The sequence below is a fragment of the Oncorhynchus kisutch genome, linkage group LG23, assembly GCF_002021735.2.
Source record: "Oncorhynchus kisutch isolate 150728-3 linkage group LG23, Okis_V2, whole genome shotgun sequence".
Taxonomy (NCBI): domain Eukaryota; kingdom Metazoa; phylum Chordata; class Actinopteri; order Salmoniformes; family Salmonidae; genus Oncorhynchus; species Oncorhynchus kisutch.
In genome coordinates, this window is record NC_034196.2 from 32,449,896 (window position 1) to 32,473,442 (window position 23,547).

The 23,547-nt window shown below is 41.5% G+C and overlaps 2 protein-coding genes across 3 annotated transcripts; both read left to right on the forward strand.

Annotated features, from left to right (window-relative positions):
• Positions 1-3,337: 3,337 nt before the first annotated feature.
• Positions 3,338-9,306, forward strand: LOC109868076 (MOB kinase activator 1B). Its single transcript, XM_020457490.2, has 6 exons — positions 3,338-3,666; positions 4,966-5,132; positions 5,893-5,986; positions 6,072-6,205; positions 6,335-6,498; positions 6,896-9,306. Exons 1-6 carry the CDS (start codon positions 3,653-3,655, stop codon positions 6,971-6,973), a joined length of 651 nt encoding a protein of 216 aa, XP_020313079.1. The 5' UTR covers positions 3,338-3,652; the 3' UTR covers positions 6,974-9,306.
• A 750-nt stretch (positions 9,307-10,056) lies between these two features.
• Positions 10,057-20,030, forward strand: LOC109868562 (deoxycytidine kinase). Of its 2 annotated transcripts, none has more exons than XM_020458201.2 (7): positions 10,057-10,335; positions 10,725-10,840; positions 13,989-14,182; positions 17,375-17,522; positions 17,734-17,849; positions 19,006-19,105; positions 19,687-20,030. In XM_020458201.2, the coding sequence occupies exons 1-7, from the start codon at positions 10,245-10,247 to the stop codon at positions 19,711-19,713; spliced, it is 792 nt and encodes a 263-aa protein (XP_020313790.1). In that variant the 5' UTR covers positions 10,057-10,244; the 3' UTR covers positions 19,714-20,030. The 2 variants fall into 2 exon arrangements, with proteins under 2 accessions (XP_020313790.1, XP_020313791.1); XM_020458202.2 differs by having other exon boundaries at positions 10,104-10,335; positions 19,664-19,835.
• The last annotated feature ends 3,517 nt before the right edge of the window (positions 20,031-23,547 follow it).

The following is a 23,547-nucleotide window of genomic DNA, read 5'->3' on the forward strand; positions in this document are numbered from 1 at the left end:
TTTTTTTAGCTACTTTACAACTACTTAACCTAACCTTTAACCTAACTCCCAATCTTACCCCTAACCCAGCTAGAGTTAGCCACCTAGTTAGAATTCGTAACATATCATACGTTTTGCAAAATAGCAATGTATCATATGTCCCGCAAATTCGTAACATTGTACATTTGCAAATTCATAACATATTGTACATTTTGAAATTTCATAATATATAAAACAAATTGTAATTCGAAACATATCATACGAAATTGGTGATGGTCACACAGAAATTAAAACGTACCATACAAAACTAAACACATCATACTAAATGGAATATTTCGGATTTACGTACAGAACAATACCAAATGCTCTGAGACCAGATTGGCAAATTCCAGTGGGTCTAGGGTGCCAGTTAAGATGGAGGTGTCATGGTTCTTAACTTGCCTCTCAAGCACTTCATGACAGAAGTTAGTGCTACGGGGCAATCGTCATTTAGTTCAGTTACCTTCGTTTTTCTAGTTACAGGAACAATGGTGGACATCTTGAAGTAAGTGGGGACAACAGACTATGATATGTAGAGATTGAATATGTCTGTAAACACTCCAGCCAGCTGGTCTGCACATGCTCTGAGGATGCGGCTTGGGATGCCGTCTGGGCCGGCAGCCTTGCAAGGGTTACCTGAGGGTTACTCAGGTCAGCTATGGAAAATAAGAGCACACTGTTCTTGTGAACGGCGGAGGCCTGCGTTGGCGGTTCTATATTGTTTTCCTCAAAGTGGTCAAAGAAGGTGTTTAGCTTGACCGGGAGAGAGGCTTCGGTGTCCGCGAAGTGACTGACTTTCCATTTATCATCTGTGATTGTCTGGGTTCCCTGCCACATAAACTGAACAAAAATATAAACGCAACAAGTAAGTGTTGGTCCCATTTTTCATGTGCTGAAATAAAAGTTCCCAGAAACGTTCCATCTGCACAAAGAGCTTATTTCTCTAAAATGTTTACATCCCTGTTAGCGAGCATTTATCTTTTGCCAAGATAATTCATCCACCGGACAGGTGTGGTATATCAAGAAGCTGATTAAACAGCATGATCTTTACACAGGTGCACCTTGTGCTGAGGACAATATAAGGCAACACTAAAATGTGCAGTTTTGTCACACAACACAATACCACAGATGTCTCAAGTTTAGAGGGAGCACGCAATTGGCATGCTGACTGCAGGCATGTCCACCAGAGCTGTTGCAGGAGAATTGAACGTTAATTTGGAATTTGGTAGTACATCCAACTGGCCTCACAACCAATGACCACGTGTAACCACACCAGCCCAGTACCTCCACATCCGGCTTCTTCACCTATGGGATCGTCTGAGGAGGGGGATAGGGTTGCTGAGGAGTATTTCTGTCTGTAATAAACACGTTTTGTGGGGGAAGAACTAATTCTGATTGGCTGGGCCTGGCTCCCCAATGGGTGGATCTGGCTCCCAAGTGGGTGGGCCTATGTGAAATCCATAGATTAGGGCCTAATGCATTGATTTCAATTGACTGATGTCTTTATATGAACTGAAATTGTTGCATGTTGCTTTTATATTTTTATTCAGTGTGCGTCTCGTGTCTGAGCCGTTGAATTGTGACTCCACCTTGTACTGTCGTTTTGCCTGTGATTGCCTTACGGAGGTCATAGCTGGTCAGTTTGTACATGTCCATGTTCCCAGTCGCCTTGCCATGGTTAAATGCGGTGATTGCGAATGCTGCGATCTATCTACGTTTTTGGGTTTGGATAAGTTCTTACCATCACAGTAGGAACAACATCCTCTATGTACTTCCCGATGAACCCAGTCACTGAGTCAGTGTAAACGTCGACACTTTTCTCAGAGGCGGCACGGAACATTTCAGAGTCTGTGTGATCAAAACAATCTTGAAGCATATATTCTGATTGGTCAGACTAACATTGAACAGTCCTTACCACAAGAGCTTCCTTCTTAATTTTCTGCCTATAGGTGGGGAGGAGCAGAATTGAAGTGTGATCTGACTTGCCAAAGGGAGGGCGGGGGAGGGCATTGTAGCCATTCCGGAAGGGAGAGTAGCAATGATCCAGAGTTATTGATGTGCATGTAGCTCAGGAAATGTGTTGATAGAATTTTGGTAGAGTTTTCCTCCGATTTCCTTTATTAAAGTCCCCAGCTACAATAAATGTGGCCTCAGAATATGCGGTTTCCAGTTTGCACATAGTCCAGTGTAGTACCTTGAGCTCTGTCGTGGTGTCGGCTTTGGGGAGATATACACGGCAGTGATGATGACTGAAGAAAATTCTCTCTGGAGGTAATGCGGTTGGGCATTTGATGGTGAGGAATTCCAGAACAAAAGGACCTGAGTTCATGTATGTTATCACACCATGTTTTGTTAATCATGAAACAAACCCTTCTCCCTTTCTTTTGACATTTTTGTCATTTAGCAGAGACACTCTTATCCAGAGTGCCTTGCTCAAGGGAACATCAACAGATTTTCATCTAGTCAGCTTGGGGACTCAAACCAGCGACCTTTCAGTTACTGGCCTAATGCTCTTAATCACTAGGCTACCTACACCCACTAGCTTAACTCCCGGGGAGTTCTTTCTTCCTGTGCGATGGACGGAACACCCTGCTGGCTGAATGGACAGGGACAATATATCCGGCTTCTCTTAACAAGATGAGGGAGTCCGGGATTTCTTGGTTTCAGAACAGTTGCGAAGCGCAGATTGATTGATCCGAGGGGTGCGTGCACGCAACATTCAAAAGGTCCTCATGTCGATGACAGAAAAAAGTCTAGAACAAGAAAAAATTGTAACGCTTCCCGAGTGGCGCAGCAGTCTAAGGCAATGCATCGCAGTGCTTGAGGCGTCACTACAGACCTGGGTTTGCGACCAGCACAATCGGTGCACAATTGGCCAAGCGTCATCTGGGTTAGGGGAGGGTTTGGCCACCCGGGATATCCTTGTCCCATCGCGCTAGTGACTCCTTGTGGCGGGTTGGGCGCATGCATGATGACTTCAGTCGTGTTTCCTCCGATACATTGGTGCTGCTGGCTTCCAGGTTAAGTGAGCACTGTATCTAGTAGCAGTGTGGCTTGGCAGTGTTGTGTTTCGGAGGATTCATGGCTCTCGACCTCTCCTGAGTCCGTACAGGAGTTGCAGTGATGGGATTAGACTGTAAAAAAGTACAAAAAATGAAATACTGCAAAGTATATGGCAAGAAACAGAGCAACTGTGTCTGTTGGCGCTATCATGTCCAGAGAAAAATGATTCCACACTGCTCTCTGCTGGTGACAGTAGAGTACTATGAAACGTGAATGGGATTCTATCGCGAGAATTAATTTCCAAGTAGGGATCGTTGAAGTTTGCTGTAATCAAATGTGCTGTGCAGTTTAGCAGATCTCATAGTAATGCTAGTCAGTCATCCAGCTAAGCAAACGTTTTGGGCGGTCGACTTTATAGCTTGGCTAGGTAGCTAGATGTTGCAGAGCTCGCTGATACAAAGCTACATTTTAGTCGTAGGACGAAGTTTTAGTTCAGGGTCCGCTTAAACAGTCCGTAATTTGGACCAGTTTGACAAGCCTGACACTGCACTGGAAGCATTTGTTTTGACTTCACTCTCTCTACACCGTGGTCTTACGAAGGCTTTACTTTAACGTTATAAAGAAGAGAAACATGAGCTTTCTATTGTGAGTATTCGTGTCCCACGTATTATTTTGTTCAATGTGCCTACCTTTTCTGGCAAACGTGTTAACATTAACATAGCCTATAACATTTTCACGGCTGGCTAACACATATAGCTAGGGTAACTACAACATGGAAAGGCTAGCTAGCTGAGTGTATGTGAAGTGTACAGTAACGTTAGTTAGTTGGATAGATAGTTAACTATCTACTTAGCTTGGTCTGTAGCCGAACGCTGAATTGTACTGTTAAATGCCACGATATCTAACTAGTTCAGCTAGCTAGCTAACGTTATAACAAATAGCTAGCTATTATTGTATATTGCTATAAAGTTGGCTAAATTTGCTATGACTGTCTCTCTAAATAATTAGCAAATGTGTGACATCATCACGGTAACCGGCGAACTAACGTTACATACAGTACATGCAAGCAAATGGGCCTTAGTTGTTAGCTAGCTACGTAGCTTATCTAGTTTGCTATGACTGAAAAGATACGTTTTGCAATCAGTGCTTTTTCTTTGACATAACATTGTCAAACACTGGAGTAAGTTCAATTCTTAATCAAATTGTTAACGTTACTAGCTGACTATCAAAGAGTACTTTGGCCGTTGCAATTTTTTTCAGAGGGTGTGTGAGGTCAGCTTTTGTTGAACAACATATTATATGCTCTTCTATTGTGTAACAATTTCTTTATTTTAAAGAAATTAGTAGCCTACTGTATCACTCCCTATTTCACTTCCCTTATCTCCCTGCCTGACACACACAAGTAACGTTAGCTAACAAAATAGCTACACGGACTATCTGAGTTGACCCTTGTATTTTATTCTTATTTTGCAGTCTCTATGAACACTCACAGGGCTGCACACTGACACACCAACACACATACAAACACCAACTCAACCATTTGCACATACATACATAATATGCACATACATTTATACTGACTTTACACACATGCACACCCACTCACATACAAATATCATATCCTGATGCCTAGTCACCTTATCCCTATATATATATCTACCTCTATCGATTCAGTATCCCTAGACATGGTAAATATGGTATTTGAACTGACCCTGTATATAGAATGCTTGCTTACTATATCTTGTTCTTATTTTTGATATATTGTGTTATATTTGTGTTCTACCTTACGTTAGTTTTAGTATTACATTGTTATTGACTACTGTATTGTTGGGGTTGGAGCTAGCAAGAAAGGCATTTCACTGTGCTTGTGTGCATGTGACATTTATAACTTGAAACACACACTTAGTCCAGTTCATTGTCTTTCCATTCTAATTTCTCCCACAGTGGCAATCGGTCGTCCAAGACCTTCAAGCCCAAGAAGAACATCCCGGAGGGATCTCATCAGTATGAGCTGCTGAAACATGCCGAGGCGACACTGGGCAGTGGGAACTTGCGCATGGCTGTCATGCTACCCGATGGGGAAGATTTAAATGAGTGGGTGGCAGTTAACAGTAAGGAACACATCCACTTCTCTATCCCCTTAACACCACTAACATAGTGTCAAATCTTGATCCCCTTCTAAGTCTACTCATTTTCAATAGCAGTCTGCAAGGCTGAGGAGTTAATTTCCAGTGAAGAATTGGGCCTAGTATCTGGGAAGAATTTTAACAAACTCCAGACCAGAAACTGCATTGAATGTTGAACAGAGATGATTGTCCACCCCTGTCGGTGCTTTCTTTGCTGTCTCTGGTTTTTCACCAAGACGGATGACTCATCCAGCGGATGTCTCACTTCCTCTGGCACACACTGATGACCTAACCCAGTCATTCAGTGGACAAGCTGTCTGAGTTTCTGCTGTGAGATTAGCAAAAGGATGTCCAATTTGCTATTTCTCATGTCTCAGTATAGTAGGCAATGATGGTTTGACAGGTGGAACTTTCAGAGCTTTGCTCTTCTACTGACTTCAATGTGCATCGTAGGTTATGTGTGTTTGAGAGAGGGATGCATGGTCGTCTCAAGCTAATCAGGGGCACTGGGCAAGATTTAATTTCTAGTAGTCTGCTTATTGGGAGAGGCGACTCTGGAGGGCTGAATGATTGTGTGAGAGGGCTATTGTGTCCCCTATGTCTGCCAATACACTAGATCTGAGATCCCACACTAACTTTTATTTTCTTCTATATGAATGTTGTCTGGAGGATATAAATGCTCTGGAGCTCAGCTCACATGCTCCTCATAATGCCACATGTCCTTGTTATTTCTTTACGTCCACAGCTGTAGATTTCTTCAACCAGATCAACATGCTTTATGGCACCATAACAGACTTCTGCACTGAAGAGAGCTGTCCTGTCATGTCTGCTGGGCCTAAGTAAGTGTGGGTGTGGAGACTTGCTTGCCTTTCTGCCTATGTCATAATAATACATTGCCATTCATGTAACTTTTTTTGTGTGTAGATATGAGTATCATTGGGCAGATGGAACCAACATCAAGAAACCGATCAAATGCTCAGCTCCCAAGTACATTGATTACCTAATGACCTGGGTGCAGGACCAGCTCGATGATGAGACACTCTTTCCATCTAAGATAGGTATGAGTTCATGTCCATCATGTTTTGCCATAACCATGTCTTTATTGCATTTCCAGTGAAGCGACACCATTTATCTTTAGTTGTTTTATACCCTGATAAATCTATATACTTTGTACCTTTGCACTCAAGGTGTCCCGTTCAGACGGAACTTTATGTCTGTGGCCAAGACCATCCTGAAACGCCTGTTCAGGGTCTACGCCCACATCTACCACCAACACTTTGACTCTGTGATGCAGCTGCAGGAGGAGGCCCACCTCAACACCTCCTTCAAACACTTCATCTTCTTTGTTCAGGTACTGGACCGGAGCCCACTATCAATGTAGTCTGGTTCCCAAGGCTATTATTTCAGCAGTAGGCCTACCCCTTATTGGTAATGGTGTAGTTCTGGCAAGGCTACATTTAAAAGTTAAAGATGGAAATACCTGGTTCCCAGTCTTTTTATATCTGCTTCAGCTAGCTCATTTGATGTTGACTCAAACAGTGGCAGCCAGGCTATCCTCAGTGTATGCGACCAAGTACTAGAGGCAATGACCCTTTTTTACAGCAGGACTGAGACATAAAGATGGTAACACTTGATTGGGTTTATGTAGCGCTTTTCCAGATGTTCAAAATGCTTTACAATCTACAGTGTATCCATCGCCAATCTGTAGCAATCGCCTGCTTTAATCCAGGTCTTCCTGTCTCTTTCAGGAGTTTAACTTGATTGACAGGAAAGAGCTGGTGCCACTCCAGGAGCTGATTGATAAACTGACCACCAAGGACAGATAAACCCAGACTGACTTATCCTTTTAACTCTATGGTAGTCTACTATTATTTTTGCACAGATGTCCCTTCTACCCTGCCCTGCACTGGCTATGTGTATACAGCATACGCTAACTTTGGGGAAATGTTCTCAAGAAAGCCAGGTAAGTAAGGAAGAGTCTTACACTGTCATAGGCAAAGGGGTTAGACTATGAGGGAGTACTATACTACTGTCTGAGCTGGTATGTGCTCATTATGGTTGCATTAATTTGGACCGATCCCCAAAACTGAAATCACTGGTATTTATTAGCTTCCTCTATTTGGTGTATATTTATCAGATGCTTCTACAAAACCTACCACTATAGTTGGCACCTTCATACATAGAGGCTATGTAAGAAATAAAGGACTACATAATTATTGTACAAATATTTTAGCATATTGGTCACATTGGCGATAACTGCAACAAAACTCCTTACATTAGGTTGAAGAAATGACCCCATTGCCTAGTCTTGATATAATAAGATGACTGGATTAAATGGCTTGTGGGCTAACCAAAACCCCAATAGAGTTCACATAACTCGCCAAACAAGAGTTGATATATAATCCATCAAACATCCATTGATAAACTGTAAACAGTTGGTATAATCCATCAAACAGTGTTGATATTTTGAAGTGCCTGATTTATGGTTCATGCTTAGCCTCGTACTACCATCCTCATCTTGTGAGCCTACATAAATATGTCAGTGAAGGCAAACATATTTATGTAAGCTTGCGAGTTCAGGATGGTAGTACGAGGCTAGTTCACACTCACTCTCCCACAGAACAACAAAGGAAGTGCACAACATTCTGGTGGCTACAAAGGGAACATTTGCCCTCACTGGCTTTCTCTGAGATTCCCATTGTAGTGTTACTTTATGTAGCTATAAAAGAGAATCTTTAATATGAATGGAGACATTTAAATCTGAGGTTTGGGTCCATGTTTTAATTTGCCTCAACATATGGTCATTTGTTTTTGTCTGTTTTCAAGTCAGGTCTAGATACGACTACAGTAGTTTAAACTGTTACAATACCAGTAATGGCAAAAGCTGTATTTGATGGGCCACATACAGTATACAAGTAAAATATTTTCTTTGAGGCCAAGAGCACCGTAGTTATAGCCATGTCCCAGATCTGTTTGTGCTCTTGCCTTCTCCATTGCTGTCATTGTCAAGTCAAACCGGTTTGGCATGACAATCAGTGACCGAGAGTTGGCATGATAGCACAAACAGACTGGTACTCAGGCTACCATAGTTACTGTACTTTTATAAACAAAGATGGGGTGTTCCCTTGCCCTTTGTCTTACCAGCCATGAAGCACTTTGAACAGTTTCCTGACCTCTTTGCCTGAATGTTTTTCCTTTACGGCAAATATGCAGTCTCTTCTCTTTTAGAAACGACTGAACTACGTCATTTAGGCTCTGTTGCATTATCTTCCCATATAATGTTACTAAAGTGATGAGCCACGTAGTAAACTATAACAGCACATTCAGTACTATCAGCGTATGCTTCTTTCAATAGTGTGATTTCCTATGCCTTTTGTAAGTTCTGTTGAGTAATGTATTGCTGTGCTGCAGAGGGATGGAATCCAAAATGAAAATGTTTACTATGCAATAATGGTCATGCCACTCTTCAAAGTATAAACAATTTACTATTTTCCATTCATACAGATGGGAGCAAATGCTTTTCTTTCTGTGTGTGTTATTCAGAGGTAGTGGTGATTTAAAGTGATAGATATTGGTACTGAGACAAATCCTATAACAGCAATGTAACTATAGACCTACTACTATAGTATTCAGTAAGACATGAGTACAATGGAATATATTTAAATGCCATTTTATACTATCTTTTCAGGAAGATTTGATATGGAGATGCAACTAACTTCTGCTATGAAATCCATACTGTAAATACAACAATGACAGGATTTTGCTTTGATATCATATTTTGGTAGCTGGAAAGTCTATTAAAGAATGTTATTAGGTCTCTTTTTAGAGGTTGTTTCTTTTCCCCCTTTTACACCATGTCATATTTCCTTCTTACTTATATCAATGTGTTATTTTGACATAGCTTTAGAAAATTAACATGATTGTGTTGATCAGAAGGTGGTAAAGTAACAAAGCCATCTGCCATGCTTCTCTGAGAACCAGAAAATGCTTGTTCATCACATGCAAAATTTGGTCCCCTGTCTGTATATTCCCCTTGCTGTAAGAGTATATTCTGATGACTGAGTTGTAAATATGAATTGGCTAAGGGTGATGAAAGTTACTGAACTGTACAATACTGAATGCTGTTTGATGGAAATAAAGGTGTTCTTTGATCAGATTATCTTTGTCTACATTTTGTGGGAAATAAAGTAGCCTAAACCGATTGTGTTGAGTCTCACTTCTCTGGAGAAGAATGTAGACCTATAGTATCATGTAGTTTGTCTCGTGTTGATAAAATCATATTGATCAACCTGCTCCAGCAGGTGTATCTCACTGATCATCCCTAAAGCCAACACCTAATTTGGCCACCTTTTGTTCCAGTTCTCTGCTGCCTGTGACTGGAACGAATTGCAAAAATCGCTGAAGTTGGAGACTGATCTCCCTCACCAACTTCAAACATCTGCTATCTGAGCAGCGAACCGATCGCTGCAGCTGTACATAGTCTATCGGTAAATAGCCCACCCAATTGACCTACCTCATCTCCATACTGTTTATATTTATTTACTTTTCTGCTCTTTTGCACGCCAGTATCTCTACCTGTACTTGACCTTCTGATCATTTATCACTCCAGTGTTAATCTGCAAAATTGTAATTATTCGCCTACCTCATGCCTTTTGCACATAATGTATATAGACTATATATATTTTTTCTACTGTGTTATTGACTTGTTAATTGTTTACTCCATGTGTAACTCTGTGTCTGTTCACACTGCTATGCTTTATCTTGGCCAGGTCGCAGTTGTAAATGAGAACTTGTTCTCAACTAGCCTACCTGGTTAAATAAAATAAATAAAATATCCGTTGAATAGGGTCGTTATAACCAGTGGCGCAACAAACAGTAAAATAGTAGGTGGGGCGATCTCCCTCCTACCACAGACCTGAGGAAACTCCCATGATAGGCTGCTTAGTGTGACTAAGCTGTTGCCGCCAGTTTCAGCCACAACGCGCCATCTGAACCTATTGCATCTGAATTGAAGATACTACAGTCCAGACAGCTGAAACGAAACCTTCGAGTTCAAGACAAATAGACCACATATCTAAAAAATCAAATAAAAATAATATGTCCCCCACGCCGCCGAAGAGAGCAGGTCCTAGTCTCTTAAACGACATTATGGACAAGACTAAACGAATTTCAATAGAAGGCAACATTGGTAAGTAAACGCTAGTTTAAACTGGTCACCAACTTGGATGTAGGATTGCTAAAAGTAATACAATTGCTATACTGTCCCTAGCTAGCTCGTAACTAAAACGTTTAACTATAGAGCGTGCATTGTCGCTAGCGTTGATTAAATTAAATAATGTAACGTTAGCTAGCTGATGCGCAGGATAAGTAAAGGTTAAAAATAAAATGACTATGACAATATGTTTAATGTCACGCACCAAGGCTTCCGTGTTATTCTAGTGAGAGATGTAGTCACAATACTGTAGTTATTTTCAACTGAAATGTCCTTAAAGATTGTAAATAGATAATGATATGGTTGAACTTGAAATTGTATAGCTGTCGGAGAAATGGAAACTGACTTAAGTATCATTTCCGCAGCGGCGGGCAAATCTACATTCGTGCGCCTTCTGGAAGAGCAGAGCAAAGACTGGGAAGTAGTGCCCGAACCCATCGCCAGGTGGTGCAATGTACAAACACAACACAGCGAGTTTGAGGTACAGTATGCTTATCTGACCGAACTTTCACCCATCCCTCAAATGAGTTTGACCTGTGATTAATGAACACACACAGACGGTATACATACTAACCCATGCAAAGAGTTCAACTCAGATGGTAAGATTGGCCACTACTTGCATGTCTCATGCATACATGTCTGGATCAGGGCTGAATATTTCTCACCTATAGATAAGTGGAAGAGAGTGTTATTTATCCGCTCTCTCCGTAGTGGTTTAAAGTTCTATCCAGTTACTAACACCAGGAATTCATCAGAAATTAGATTAGGTATGCGTCCCAAATGGCACCCTATTCCCTATGTAGTGCTCTACTTTTGACCAGGGCCCATAGTGCTGTAGTCGTGTAAGTAGTGTACAATTTAGGGAATAGGGTGCCATTTTGAACGTAACCTAGATAACATTCATCCCTGGAGGAATGAACTGATGAAACCAGTCAGAGAGGAACCCTGAATGTTGTCATAATGGGACAGCTGCTAGTCAGGGTGTATGGCAGGGGTAAGCAAACCTCTTCCCGGAGTGCCACAGGTAATGCAGGGTATTGTTCTAACTAGGTACCACACCTGACCAACTGGGCTCATTGATCAGTTTAATGATTCAACAGTTCAACAGTAAATTTAACAGTTCTGGTGCCTGCGTCACTCCAGAACCAGGGTTGCCTACCCCTGGTGTACGGATATTTAAAATGTAAATGTTGTGTCGATACATATTTTTCTGTGTGTGTGATAGCTCTGTGGCATGATAGACAGCTCTGTGTCATGCCTGCCCTTAGTATGACAGTGTGCATTGAGAGTGAGTGTTTGGGTTGGGGGTATTGAGATGTTACCGTTCCTGTATCATACCGGAGTATACAGTATTACCGGCAGTGCATACAAGGGGCGCTATTTCTTTCCAAATGTATTTATTTACCGTGGGCAGATTCTCTGCTGTAACCTAGAAGTGTGATCTTGCAAGCTAGCCACATATCTAGCAAGTTAGCAAACCAAGTGCATAGCTGGATTCCTGAGCTGGAGATAATTTATTTGGCACATCGTAGATAGTTAAAGTGGCAATATGTAACTTTTTGGGTGACTTGACCAAATTCACATAGAAATATGAGTTATAGACCTATTATTCTACTTGAAAGCAAGTCTAAGTAGCAGTAGATCTGTTCTATGTGTGCTATTTCTATACTCCCCATTCTTAAGTTTTGTTTTTGTATCTTTTACTCTCTGGTTTGTGCACCAGCTTCAAACAGCTGAAACAACAATATTATTGGTTATTGAAAGTATATTTCACAGCGGTTTGGATGGTACAATGATTCCTCTACACTATGCTATCTTATTTTGGCACATAAGCTGAAATGAACTGAAATTAGGCTAACTATTTGAGTTTTAGCAACAAGGAATTGGCGGTGCAACTTTAACTTCTAGTTAGTTCTAAGCGTTGGCATAGCACGCAACCCCACAGCCAATTATTGTTATTTAATTATGATTATTATTTACGGTATTCTAAATCCCCCTGTATACGGTACATACTGTCCTAGTCTAGTGTGTGTGTACAGTATGTGCTGTGTTTAGAATAATACAGCAGCTGCCATCTGTCCCACTCTGCACTGGTCAGTGTCTGTTCGAATAGACACCCAGGAAAAGATGGCCCCCACCCTGAACAGCTGAGTATGGCGACGGGGCAGGGCACCACTACTGATCACCACTACACCCTGGCTGCTCCACCCAACATACATCACCCCACCACAATCTTCAGTTCAATCATGTCAAATATGTCTGTCCTACTATTTCAGTTTCTCACTCTACATAGTCAGCTGGGTTTGTCCACTGTAATATCAAGAGGTATTCTGACATTATTGTTACACCACATGGTGAATAAGTACTATGCCCATCCCCAACACCCTCCCACCACCATTAGAATCAGACACGCTACCTTTGGATGTTTTCATTGAGAAATGCCAGTGGTGTACAGTACTTAAGTAAAATATATTTTAAAGTACTTCTGAAGTAGTTTTTGGGGGTATCTGTACTTTACTTTACTATTTATATTTTTGACAACTTTTACTTTACAACATTCCTAATTAAAATGATGTACTTTTTACTACATACATTTTCCCTGACACCCAAAAGTACTTGTTGCATTTTGAATGCTTAGCAGGGCAGAAAAATTGTCAAATTCATGCACTTATCAAGAGAACATCCCTGGTCATCCCTACTGCCTCTGATCTGGCTGACTCGCTAAACACACATGCTTCATTTGTTAATTATGTTGGAGTGTGCCACTGCCTATCCGTAAATAAAGAAAAAACTAGAAAATGGTGCCATCTGGCTTGCTTAATATAAGGAATTTGAAATTATTTATACTTTTACTTATAGTTTTAAGTATAATATTTTAGCAATTACATAGAATTTTTGATACTTAACTATGTTTAAAACCAAATACTTTTAGACTTTTTCTCAAGTAGTATTTTACTGGGTGACTTTCACTTTTACTTGAATCACTTTCTATTAAGGTATCTTTATTTTTACTGAAGTATGACAATTGGGTACTTTTTCCACCACTGGAAATTGCTACTTAATTTCTACACTGACCACACCCATGCCGAAATTGAAGAGAGGTTTTGAATGATGAGTTATGTGTGCAGTGACCAAACTGGAAACACATTCCATATCCTGTGGTCAGATTGGACCACCTAACCAACCACACACACACATACACACCAGTGGAGGCTGCTGAGGGTAGGACGGCTCATAATAATTGCTGGAACGGTGCAAATGGAATGGATTCAACACATGGAAACCATTTGTTTAATGTATTTGATACCCTTCCACTTATTCCGCTTCAGCCATTACCACAAGCCCTTTCTCCCGGATAAAGGTGCCACCAACCTCCTGTGATACACACACACACACAGAGCCTTGCACCACTCTCTGTTCACTCAGTAGTGGTTAGCCTACAGCGCGATGCTACAGAATATACACACACACAATACAATATATCTGTGATAACTCTTTGATTATAACTGTATTGCTGTGGTATTTCTGTGGTTGTTATTCTTTGATGTGCAAGGGTATACAGTACATTTAATGGTATTGTATCTCTCTTAGCCTCAGTATTAAACCCACCTTCTCCTCTTTGTCCCCAGGAGCTGACCATGTCCCAGAAGAGTGGTAGTAACGTGCTGCAGATGATGTATGAGAAGCCAGAGAGATGGGCCTACACCTTCCAGACCTACGCTTGCATGAGCAGGGTCCGCGCCCAGATGAAATCCACCAATGGGAAGCTCAGAGAGGCAGAGAACCCTGTGCAGTTCTTCGAGCGCTCCGTCTACAGTGACAGGTATGGATGAACAGGACATCTCACCAGGAGAGTCAACCGTGGCAACGTTACATGTCATCTTAGATTGGATGCCAAGGATAGGGTCTAAGATATGATACCAAGGATAGGGTTTAGAGTTCTATAACCAAGGAAATAGTTCTCTAACATTGCTTCTAAGCACACCACTCTCATATGTCCTTTGTTGTTGTTGTTGTTGTCTGTTTCCAGGAACATCTTTGTTGTTGTGTCTGTGTCCAGGAACATCTTTGTTGTTGGTGTCATTGTCCAGGAACCTCTTTGTTGTTGTTGTGTCTGTGTCCAGGTGCATGTTTGTTGTTGTGTCTGTGTTCAGGAACATCTTTGTTGTTGTTGTGTCTGTTTCCAGGAACAGCTTTGTTGTTGTTGTCTGTGTCCAGGAACAGCTTTGTTGTTGTCTGTGTCCAGGAACAGCTTTGTTGTTGTTGTGTCTGTGTCCAGGAACAGCTTTGTTGTTGTTGTTGTCTGTGTCCAGGAACAGCTTTGTTGTTGTTGTCTGTGTCCAGGAACAGCTTTGTTGTTGTTGTCTGTGTCCAGGAACATCTTTGTTGTTGTTGTTGTGTCTGTGTCCAGGAACAGCTTTGTTGTTGTTGTCTGTGTCCAGGAACAGCTTTGTTGTTGTTGTTGTCTGTGTCCAGGAACAGCTTTGTTGTTGTTGTTGTCTGTGTCCAGGAACAGCTTTGTTGTTGTTGTTGTCTGTGTCCAGGAACAGCTTTGTTGTTGTTGTCTGTGTCCAGGAACAGCTTTGTTGTTGTTGTCTGTGTCCAGGAACAGCTTTGTTGTTGTCTGTGTCCAGGAACAGCTTTGTTGTTGTTGTGTCTGTGTCCAGGAACAGCTTTGTTGTTGTTGTTGTCTGTGTCCAGGAACAGCTTTGTTGTTGTTGTCTGTGTCCAGGAACAGCTTTGTTGTTGTTGTCTGTGTCCAGGAACAGCTTTGTTGTTGTTGTTGTGTCTGTGTCCAGGAACAGCTTTGTTGTTGTTGTCTGTGTCCAGGAACATCTTTGTTGTTGTTGTTGTTGTCTGTGTCCAGGAACAGCTTTGTTGTTGTTGTTGTCTGTGTCCAGGAACAGCTTTGTTGTTGTTGTTGTCTGTGTCCAGGAACAGCTTTGTTGTTGTTGTTGTTGTCTGTGTCCAGGAACAGCTTTGTTGTTGTTGTTGTTGTCTGTGTCCAGGAACAGCTTTGTTGTTGTTGTCTGTGTCCAGGAACATCTTTGTTGTTTCTGTGTCCAGGAACAGCTTTGTTGTTGTTGTGTCTGTGTCCAGGAACAGCTTTGTTGTTGTTTCTGTGTCCAGGAACAGCTTTGTTGTTGTTTCTGTGTCCAGGAACAGCTTTGTTGTTGTTGTGTCTGTGTCCAGGAACAGCTTTGTTGTTGTTGTCTGTGTCCAGGAACAGCTTTGTTGTTGTGTCTGTGTCCAGGTGCATGTTTGTTGTTGTGTCTGTGTTCAGGAACATCTTTGTTGTTGTTGTGTCTGTTTCCAGGAACAGCTTTGTTGTTGTTGTCTGTGTCCAGGAACAGCTTTGTTGTTGTCTGTGTCCAGGAACAGCTTTGTTGTTGTTGTGTCTGTGTCCAGGAACAGCTTTGTTGTTGTTGTTGTCTGTGTCCAGGAACAGCTTTGTTGTTGTTGTCTGTGTCCAGGAACAGCTTTGTTGTTGTTGTCTGTGTCCAGGAACATCTTTGTTGTTGTTGTTGTGTCTGTGTCCAGGAACAGCTTTGTTGTTGTTGTCTGTGTCCAGGAACAGCTTTGTTGTTGTTGTTGTCTGTGTCCAGGAACAGCTTTGTTGTTGTTGTTGTCTGTGTCCAGGAACAGCTTTGTTGTTGTTGTTGTTGTTGTCTGTGTCCAGGAACAGCTTTGTTGTTGTTGTCTGTGTCCAGGAACAGCTTTGTTGTTGTCTGTGTCCAGGAACAGCTTTGTTGTTGTTGTGTCTGTGTCCAGGAACAGCTTTGTTGTTGTTGTTGTCTGTGTCCAGGAACAGCTTTGTTGTTGTTGTCTGTGTCCAGGAACAGCTTTGTTGTTGTTGTCTGTGTCCAGGAACATCTTTGTTGTTGTTGTTGTGTCTGTGTCCAGGAACAGCTTTGTTGTTGTTGTCTGTGTCCAGGAACATCTTTGTTGTTGTTGTTGTTGTCTGTGTCCAGGAACAGCTTTGTTGTTGTTGTTGTCTGTGTCCAGGAACAGCTTTGTTGTTGTTGTTGTCTGTGTCCAGGAACAGCTTTGTTGTTGTTGTTGTTGTTGTCTGTGTCCAGGAACAGCTTTGTTGTTGTTGTTGTTGTCTGTGTCCAGGAACAGCTTTGTTGTTGTTGTCTGTGTCCAGGAACATCTTTGTTGTTTCTGTGTCCAGGAACAGCTTTGTTGTTGTTGTGTCTGTGTCCAGGAACAGCTTTGTTGTTGTTTCTGTGTCCAGGAACAGCTTTGTTGTTGTTTCTGTGTCCAGGAACAGCTTTGTTGTTGTTGTGTCTGTGTCCAGGAACAGCTTTGTTGTTGTTGTGTCTGTGTCCAGGAACAGCTTTGTTGTTGTTGTGTCTGTGTCCAGGAACAGCTTTGTTGTTGTTGTGTCTGTGTCCAGGAACAGCTTTGTTGTTGTTGTTGTGTCTGTGTCCAGGAACAGCTTTGTTGTTGTCTGTGTCCAGGAACAGCTTTGTTGTTGTTGTTGTCTGTGTCCAGGAACAGCTTTGTTGTTGTTGTCTGTGTCCAGGAACATCTTTGTTGTTTCTGTGTCCAGGAACAGCTTTGTTGTTGTTGTTTCTGTGTCCAGGAACAGCTTTGTTGTTGTTGTGTCTGTGTCCAGGAACAGCTTTGTTGTTGTTGTCTGTGTCCAGGAACAGCTTTGTTGTTGTTTCTGTGTCCAGGAACAGCTTTGTTGTTGTTTCTGTGTCCAGGAACAGCTTTGTTGTTGTTGTCTGTGTCCAGGAACAGCTTTGTTGTTGTGTCTGTGTCCAGGAACATCTTTGTTGTTGTTGTGTCTGTGTCCAGGAACATCTTTGTTGTTGTTGTGTCGGTTTCATTTCAGTCATTTAGCAGATGCTCGTATCAAGAGAAACTTACAGTAGTGAGTGCATACATTTTCTTACCTTTTTCATACTGGTCCCCCGTGGGAATCGAACCCACAACCCTGACATTGCAAGCGCCATGCTCTACGGGAAATCAGGTACATTTTTGTTGTTGTTGGGTCTGTTTCCAGGTACATCTTTGCGGCAAACCTGTATGAGAGTGAGTGTCTGAACGAGACAGAGTGGTCCATCTACCAGGACTGGCACGGCTGGCTCCATAAACAGTTTGGAAAACACATCGAGCTGGATGGCATCATCTACCTCCGAGCCGCACCAGAGGTCAGCAACTAATTTGACCTCACTACATGTTCATCAGGAACTTACCGTACAAAACATTTAAATGACATTGTAGTCGATTATATAGTGTAGCCTATTGTTCTTTAACGTACTGGAATACGCCTCATGCTCAAAAGAAAAGAAAAACATTAAATTAAGGTACACTTATACCTGTGTGGTAACAATGTAATTACACTGGTCCTTGTGTGTGTAGAGATGCATGGAGAGGCTGCATCGGAGAGGCAGAGAGGAGGAGCAGGGCATTCCACTGGAGTACCTGGAGAAACTTCACTTCAAACATGAGAGCTGGCTGCAGCACAAAACCATGTGGTGAGAGGGAGGAAGGGAGGGACTGTTGGTGGTATTGTAAGGGAGGGAGTGTTGATGGTATTGTGAGGGAGGAAGGGAGTGGGTTGAGGCAGGGATGTGTGTCTGCGCATGTGTGTGTAGGAGCATTAAATAAAAAGCTTAAACCTTTACATTTTATAGATGGATGTAACCTCGTATCCAGGCTATTGCGCACATCACATGTAAGACTGGGATATCAACCACTCAAAGTTGGCCTTAGTGGAACTGACCATAACATGTTATGGGAGTGATCTAGTGAGTAAAGTATATGTCATCGTTTAATTTGAGGGAATCACACGACTGAGTCGTGGCTCTGTGCTTGTGGTGTGCTAGTGTACGGGGGAGGGTTAGGGGGAAGGTGCTGTGGGACATGATTGGCTGGTAGATAAAACCAATTAATCTCTATTGGCTAGCGAAGGCCAAGTTGATGTGTTGGTCCACCAGACTTCATGCATTTGGGTGGAAGTGTGGGAACAAGATTAAGGTGGACGAGACAGGAAACAGGCTTGTTTCTGAGGTCTATTGTGAGCTGTGAATTTCCTTACAAAGATGGATGTCTTCCCTTACAAAGCCATTTCTGCTTAAACCCTCAGTTGCTTTTTACAACAGAAGCCTCCCCACAAAATTGAGTTTGAACAAAAGCATTGGTTTTGGCCCAGCCATAGCCGCTGGGCTGGCTTGGGGATATGAGGGACAATGAAGGTCATTAGAGTGGGTGGGATTTAGCGCAAAAACGCACCTTTCCCCAAGCCCAGTCCAGTGGCTATGGCTGGACAAAACCCACATGTTTGGGGGCAGCTTCTGTGGGGAAAAGAAACTGCAGATCAGGGCTCAGATCCGCAGTTGTTTTTCACAACAGAAACTGCCCCAATGCTTTTGTTGTGAGAGTGAAGAAATAAAGTAGGGCTGGGCCAAACCCCTGTTTTTCCATCAAACTCTATTTTTTCTCTCAACACAAGCAGCTTCTGTTGTGAAAAGCAACTGCAGATCCAGGCTTTAAAGGAAATAACAAGAAAACAACCATTAAGAAGCCTGACCTGAGTAAAAAATATGTAGTTTATTGCATAAGCGGTGTGTGTGTGTCTTGCGTTGTTGTCACTAACCGTATGTCCCATTCCCTCTTGGCCCTGACCCACAGCATGGAGTATAAGTATTTGAATAACGTGCCCATTCTGACGCTAGATGTTAACGAAGATTTCAAAGTTGACCAGGTCAAGGGTGCGGACATGGTGGAAAAGGTAAGAATTACAGCCCATTTGTTTTTCATGGAAATTGGTACTTATTTTTAATGCAGCAGTGTCTTCAGAAGTATCTAGATGTGACTATATTTAGCTGGTATTTTTGAAACATGCTGTTTGGAGGGTAGTAGTGAAAAACATCCTGTTATCACTGACTACAGTTGAATTATTAGTAGAGGGATGTTGATAAAGATACGCACCCAGACACACACACACACACTCAACGTTTAATTTATGGAAATGAGGCCTGAAGAGCTGCTAATGTAGCCATTGAATGTTGAGGGTAAACACAGATGCTACAACTGATATCAAAAAAGACATTAGTAAAACACACACACACACACACATTGAGGTAAATTGTTCCTGCACTTCCTGTCCAGTGGTAGTACTGCCATCCTCTCGCACGTCTAAGCTTTGCGCCATATTGTGTCCACATCAAATGTTTAGACTGACCTGACACACCAATTACATTGACGCTAATCCATATTCATTGTGTGCTTACAGCTTGTTGTGTGCTAACAGCTTGTTGTGTGCTAACAGCTTGTTGTGTGCTAACAGCTTGTTGTGTGCTTTTCATCCAGGTCAAAGAGTTTCTCAGTACCTTGTAAACATCAGCTGATGACCATCACATCCTGCACTGAAGGGGAGCCAGTGAGGAGACATGTGGAACCTGACACGCTTTTTTGTAATGAATGATTTTGATTATTTGTATATATTATTTTTTAAGAATTTTAAATGTATCGCACTGCATATAATGATTTTGTATAGCTTGGTTTCACTTTCATGGCATGTGGTGTTGTTATTTAAGCAATATGAACGAGACGGGGAGCAAACATTGATATGTATTTCATCATTGGTAATCATTTGGACGGTTTGATGAAAACCTAAAATAAAATAGGCCTGCCAGTATGAGGGAACCTAAGGACATTTGTGTGCTTCTTGTGGAAACAAAAAGTCCCTGTAAACCCTACCTGAAGTGCTGTGCATAGCATATGCCCAGAAGATGGAGCTATACTCAACTAATATATGGAGGGTCAGTGTAAGCTCAGCAAACAGCCTATAATCTACTAAATAAAATAGGTTGTCACAGGTGAAAAGGTGTACTTGTAAGATAAACCTTTCATGTGCATGAAATATACAGGTAACTGCCAAAAGAAAAACCAACAGAAAGCGTCTTAATAGGGTGTTGGACCACGAGCCGCCAGAGCTGCTTCAATGAGCCTTGGCATAAATTCTACAAGTGTCTGGAACTGTATTGGAGGGATGTGACACAATTCTGCAACAAGAAATTCCATAATTTGGTGTTTTGTTGATGGTGGTGGAAAACGCTATCTCAGAGTCTCCCATAAATGTTCAATTGGGTTGAGTTATGGTGACTGAGATGTGCACACACACATAAACCTTTAAACCTATGCTCCTTTGAGACCTCTTTCAACATCACAGATCTTTTCTAAAATCTAATTTTATTTGTCACATGCTTCGTAAACAACAGTAAAAAGCTTATTGATTTACTTCACAACAATGCAGAGAGGAAATGTTTAAATGCACCAAGCGGTGATACAGCCAGTCAAGATGCTCAATGGTGCAACTGTATAACTTTTTGAGGATCTAAGGGCGATGTGGATGGGGTGTACTCGGCCTCAGTTTCCTATATTCCACCATCAGCTCCTTTGTCAGGCTGACGTTGAGGGAGAGGTTGTTTTCCTGGCACCACACTGCCAGAACACTTAACTTACTCCCTTCCCTATAGGCTGTCTCATCATCTTCGGTGAACAGGTCTAGTACTGTTGTGTCGTCAGCAGGGGTAATGATGGTATTAATGTTGTGCGCGGACAGGCAATCAAGGGTGAACAGGGAGAACAGGAGGGAACTAAGCACTCACTCTTGAGGGGCCCCCGTGTTGAGGGTCAGCGTGGCAGATGTGTTGTTGCCCTCACCACCTGCGGGCAGCCTGTCAGGAAGTCCAGGTGTTCAATCCCAAGGTCCTGAGCTTAGTGATGAGCTTGGAGGACACTATGGTGTTGAACTCTACAAATGTGAGTGCTACGGGGCAATAGTCATTTAGACAGGTTTTTGGCATTCTTGGGCACAGGGACTATGGTAGTATGCTTGAAACATGTAGGTGTTACAGACTGGGTCAGGGAAAGGTTTAAAATGTCAGTGAAAACACTTGCCAGCTCGTAAGCGCATCCTCTGAGTACACATCCTGGCCTCGCAGCCTTGTGAAGGTTAACCTGTTTAAAGTCCTTGCTGGTTGGCTTGGAAACATGCAAGACGAACAGGCACAGAGAGACAGGGATAAATACACTGGCACAGAGAGACATGGAAACACAGGGATAAATACACTGGGGAAAACAAGAGACACCGGAGGGGGTGGAGACAATAACGAGGACAGGTGAAACTGATCAAGGTGTGACATTTAGCTAGTGAGTAGTGCTTTCTCTGGATGTGCATTTTCTTGTTTGCTTATGGCCCTATACAGCTCATTGAGTGTGGTCTTAATGCCAGCATCGGTTTGTGTTGGTAAATAGACAGCTACGAAAAATATAAACGAATACTCTCTTGGTCAATCGTATGGTCTGCAGTTTATGAGGTATAACTCAGGCGAGCAAAAACTCGAGCATAACTAACAAAATTACAGTTAACAAAAATTAACGCTTAAGCCAGTATAAACAAATGTATAGAATGTATTATACAAGAGACAAAATTCACACATTCTCCAGCAAACAGCAAAGTAATGTCTTAAGTGTAAAACGAATAATAACTCAGTAATCCATGCTTTCTGGGAACGCTATGAAGTTCAAAAATTATGGGCGGAGCTAGACAGTTGGCTGTCAGAAGTATTACAATGTAAATTTACTTTTAATTTGTGTGCATATTTTAGGACATGCATATGGAGGTGTAGTGAGATACTCAATAGAGTACCACATTAAGAGTCATAATACCCATAAAACCTAGCGGTCAAAATGGTTCCAATCATTTTACACAATTTGTTTTCTCTTAAGTTTTTTTTAAAAGAAACACTTAAAATACGGTCTGTGATCTGTGTAGGCTTACCCTGGTGTGACGTTTTTATAAATCTCTAGGACAAGGTGGCTTTTATCAATATATTTGCCTGTATTTACCCCCCCAAAATGAAATGCTAATTAGCTGCTAATGTGACTATCATAAAAAAACTACAAATGCCATGATGATTTGGACGAGTCTGCGGAATCGAGGCAAAGGTAAGAATCTGGATTATAACGATCTAATATTAGCTAAATGTAGTAATGAATAAATAAACTAAGTTTCTTTAAATTAACAATTCTGTGAACTGTCTTGTGCAAGTTTTAAATTGACACAATACCTGTTAGCAAAGATGTCAGCTAGAGATGATGTGCAGGAGTTTGCAGGTATTTGTAGTCTTGCGTGATGTCTACTTTGATACTAATTAGCATTTTCGAAACAGAGTAAATAAAGCCGAATATATTGATATGTCACCTTGTCTGAGAGATTTATATGGTTTTCAAAAAGTCATGCCAGGGTAAGCCTACACGAAACAGCCCATATTTTAGTTTTTTTCTGAAACCTCTTATGGGAAAATGTAATGTTGGAAAAACGATTGGAATCATTTCCCTGTTTGACCGCTAGGTTTCATTGGTATCTTGACACCACTGTGGGGCTCTTTGGGCTGGATGATTATCTTTTCATCACTCATCTTGAAATAACATTAAAAACGTGAAAATCAATCAATCTGCCATCATTAACGTATCATTAAAAAATCTAATGATTTATTATTGAAATAGCATGGGCGACCGAGAAAATGAATTTGTACAATTTAAGGCCAAGTGGCAAACAATAATGCAGGCACTAGGGATAGGGGTGTGAGCATGCGGGTCTGGGCAGATGAGATTTAGTCATTGTTTGTGGTCCTCTGTAAGTTGTTGTTTGTATGTATAAGTTTGTATCTGGAGTGGGGGAAATATAAAATATATATAATAACCATTTTAAAAAGTGCTGTATTAAGTTTTATTCAATTTAATATATCACATTTTAGAATCGTTATCTAAAAAATGTGTTGTAGGGCTTAATGTATTGGACATTTATTAAATATGTTATAATAAGCTATTATTAGGCCTTGGAATGTTGTCCTTTAATTCCTTTGTTTAGAAAGTAAACAGATAGGCTTACACATCACTTTCACCTTGAGATTTTTATACATGTTTTACCCCGTGCTGCTGACAAATTGATTATTGGAAGGATGTGTGATAACTAGAAATCCAGCAGAGCCTGTATGTCTTAAGTACATAGATGTGACTATATTTATCTGGTATTTTTGTGTTGTTTGGAGGGCAGTAGTGGAAAACATCCTGTTATCACTGACTACAGTCGAGTTATTGGTAGAGGGATGAGATGGGCTTACCAAGAAAAACTTCCAAAAGGACTCATTCGAAGCAGAAAGA

What these genes read in the sequence shown, in the direction of transcription:
- LOC109868076 (XM_020457490.2), top strand. An exon ending in TGAGTGGGTGGCAGTTAACA is followed by an intron (nt 5,133 to 5,892) that starts GTAAGGAACACA and finishes TTACGTCCACAG; the next exon opens with CTGTAGATTTCTTCAACCAG. An exon ending in ACTCTTTCCATCTAAGATAG is followed by an intron (nt 6,206 to 6,334) that starts GTATGAGTTCAT and finishes TTTGCACTCAAG; the next exon opens with GTGTCCCGTTCAGACGGAAC.
- LOC109868562 (XM_020458202.2), top strand. Translation starts at nt 10,245, where the DNA reads ATGTCCCCCACGCCGCCGAAGAGAGCAGGTCCTAGTCTCTTAAACGAC. An exon ending in CACAACACAGCGAGTTTGAG is followed by an intron (nt 10,841 to 13,988) that starts GTACAGTATGCT and finishes CTTTGTCCCCAG; the next exon opens with GAGCTGACCATGTCCCAGAA. An exon ending in GTGCGGACATGGTGGAAAAG is followed by an intron (nt 19,106 to 19,663) that starts GTAAGAATTACA and finishes GTGTGCTAACAG; the next exon opens with CTTGTTGTGTGCTTTTCATC.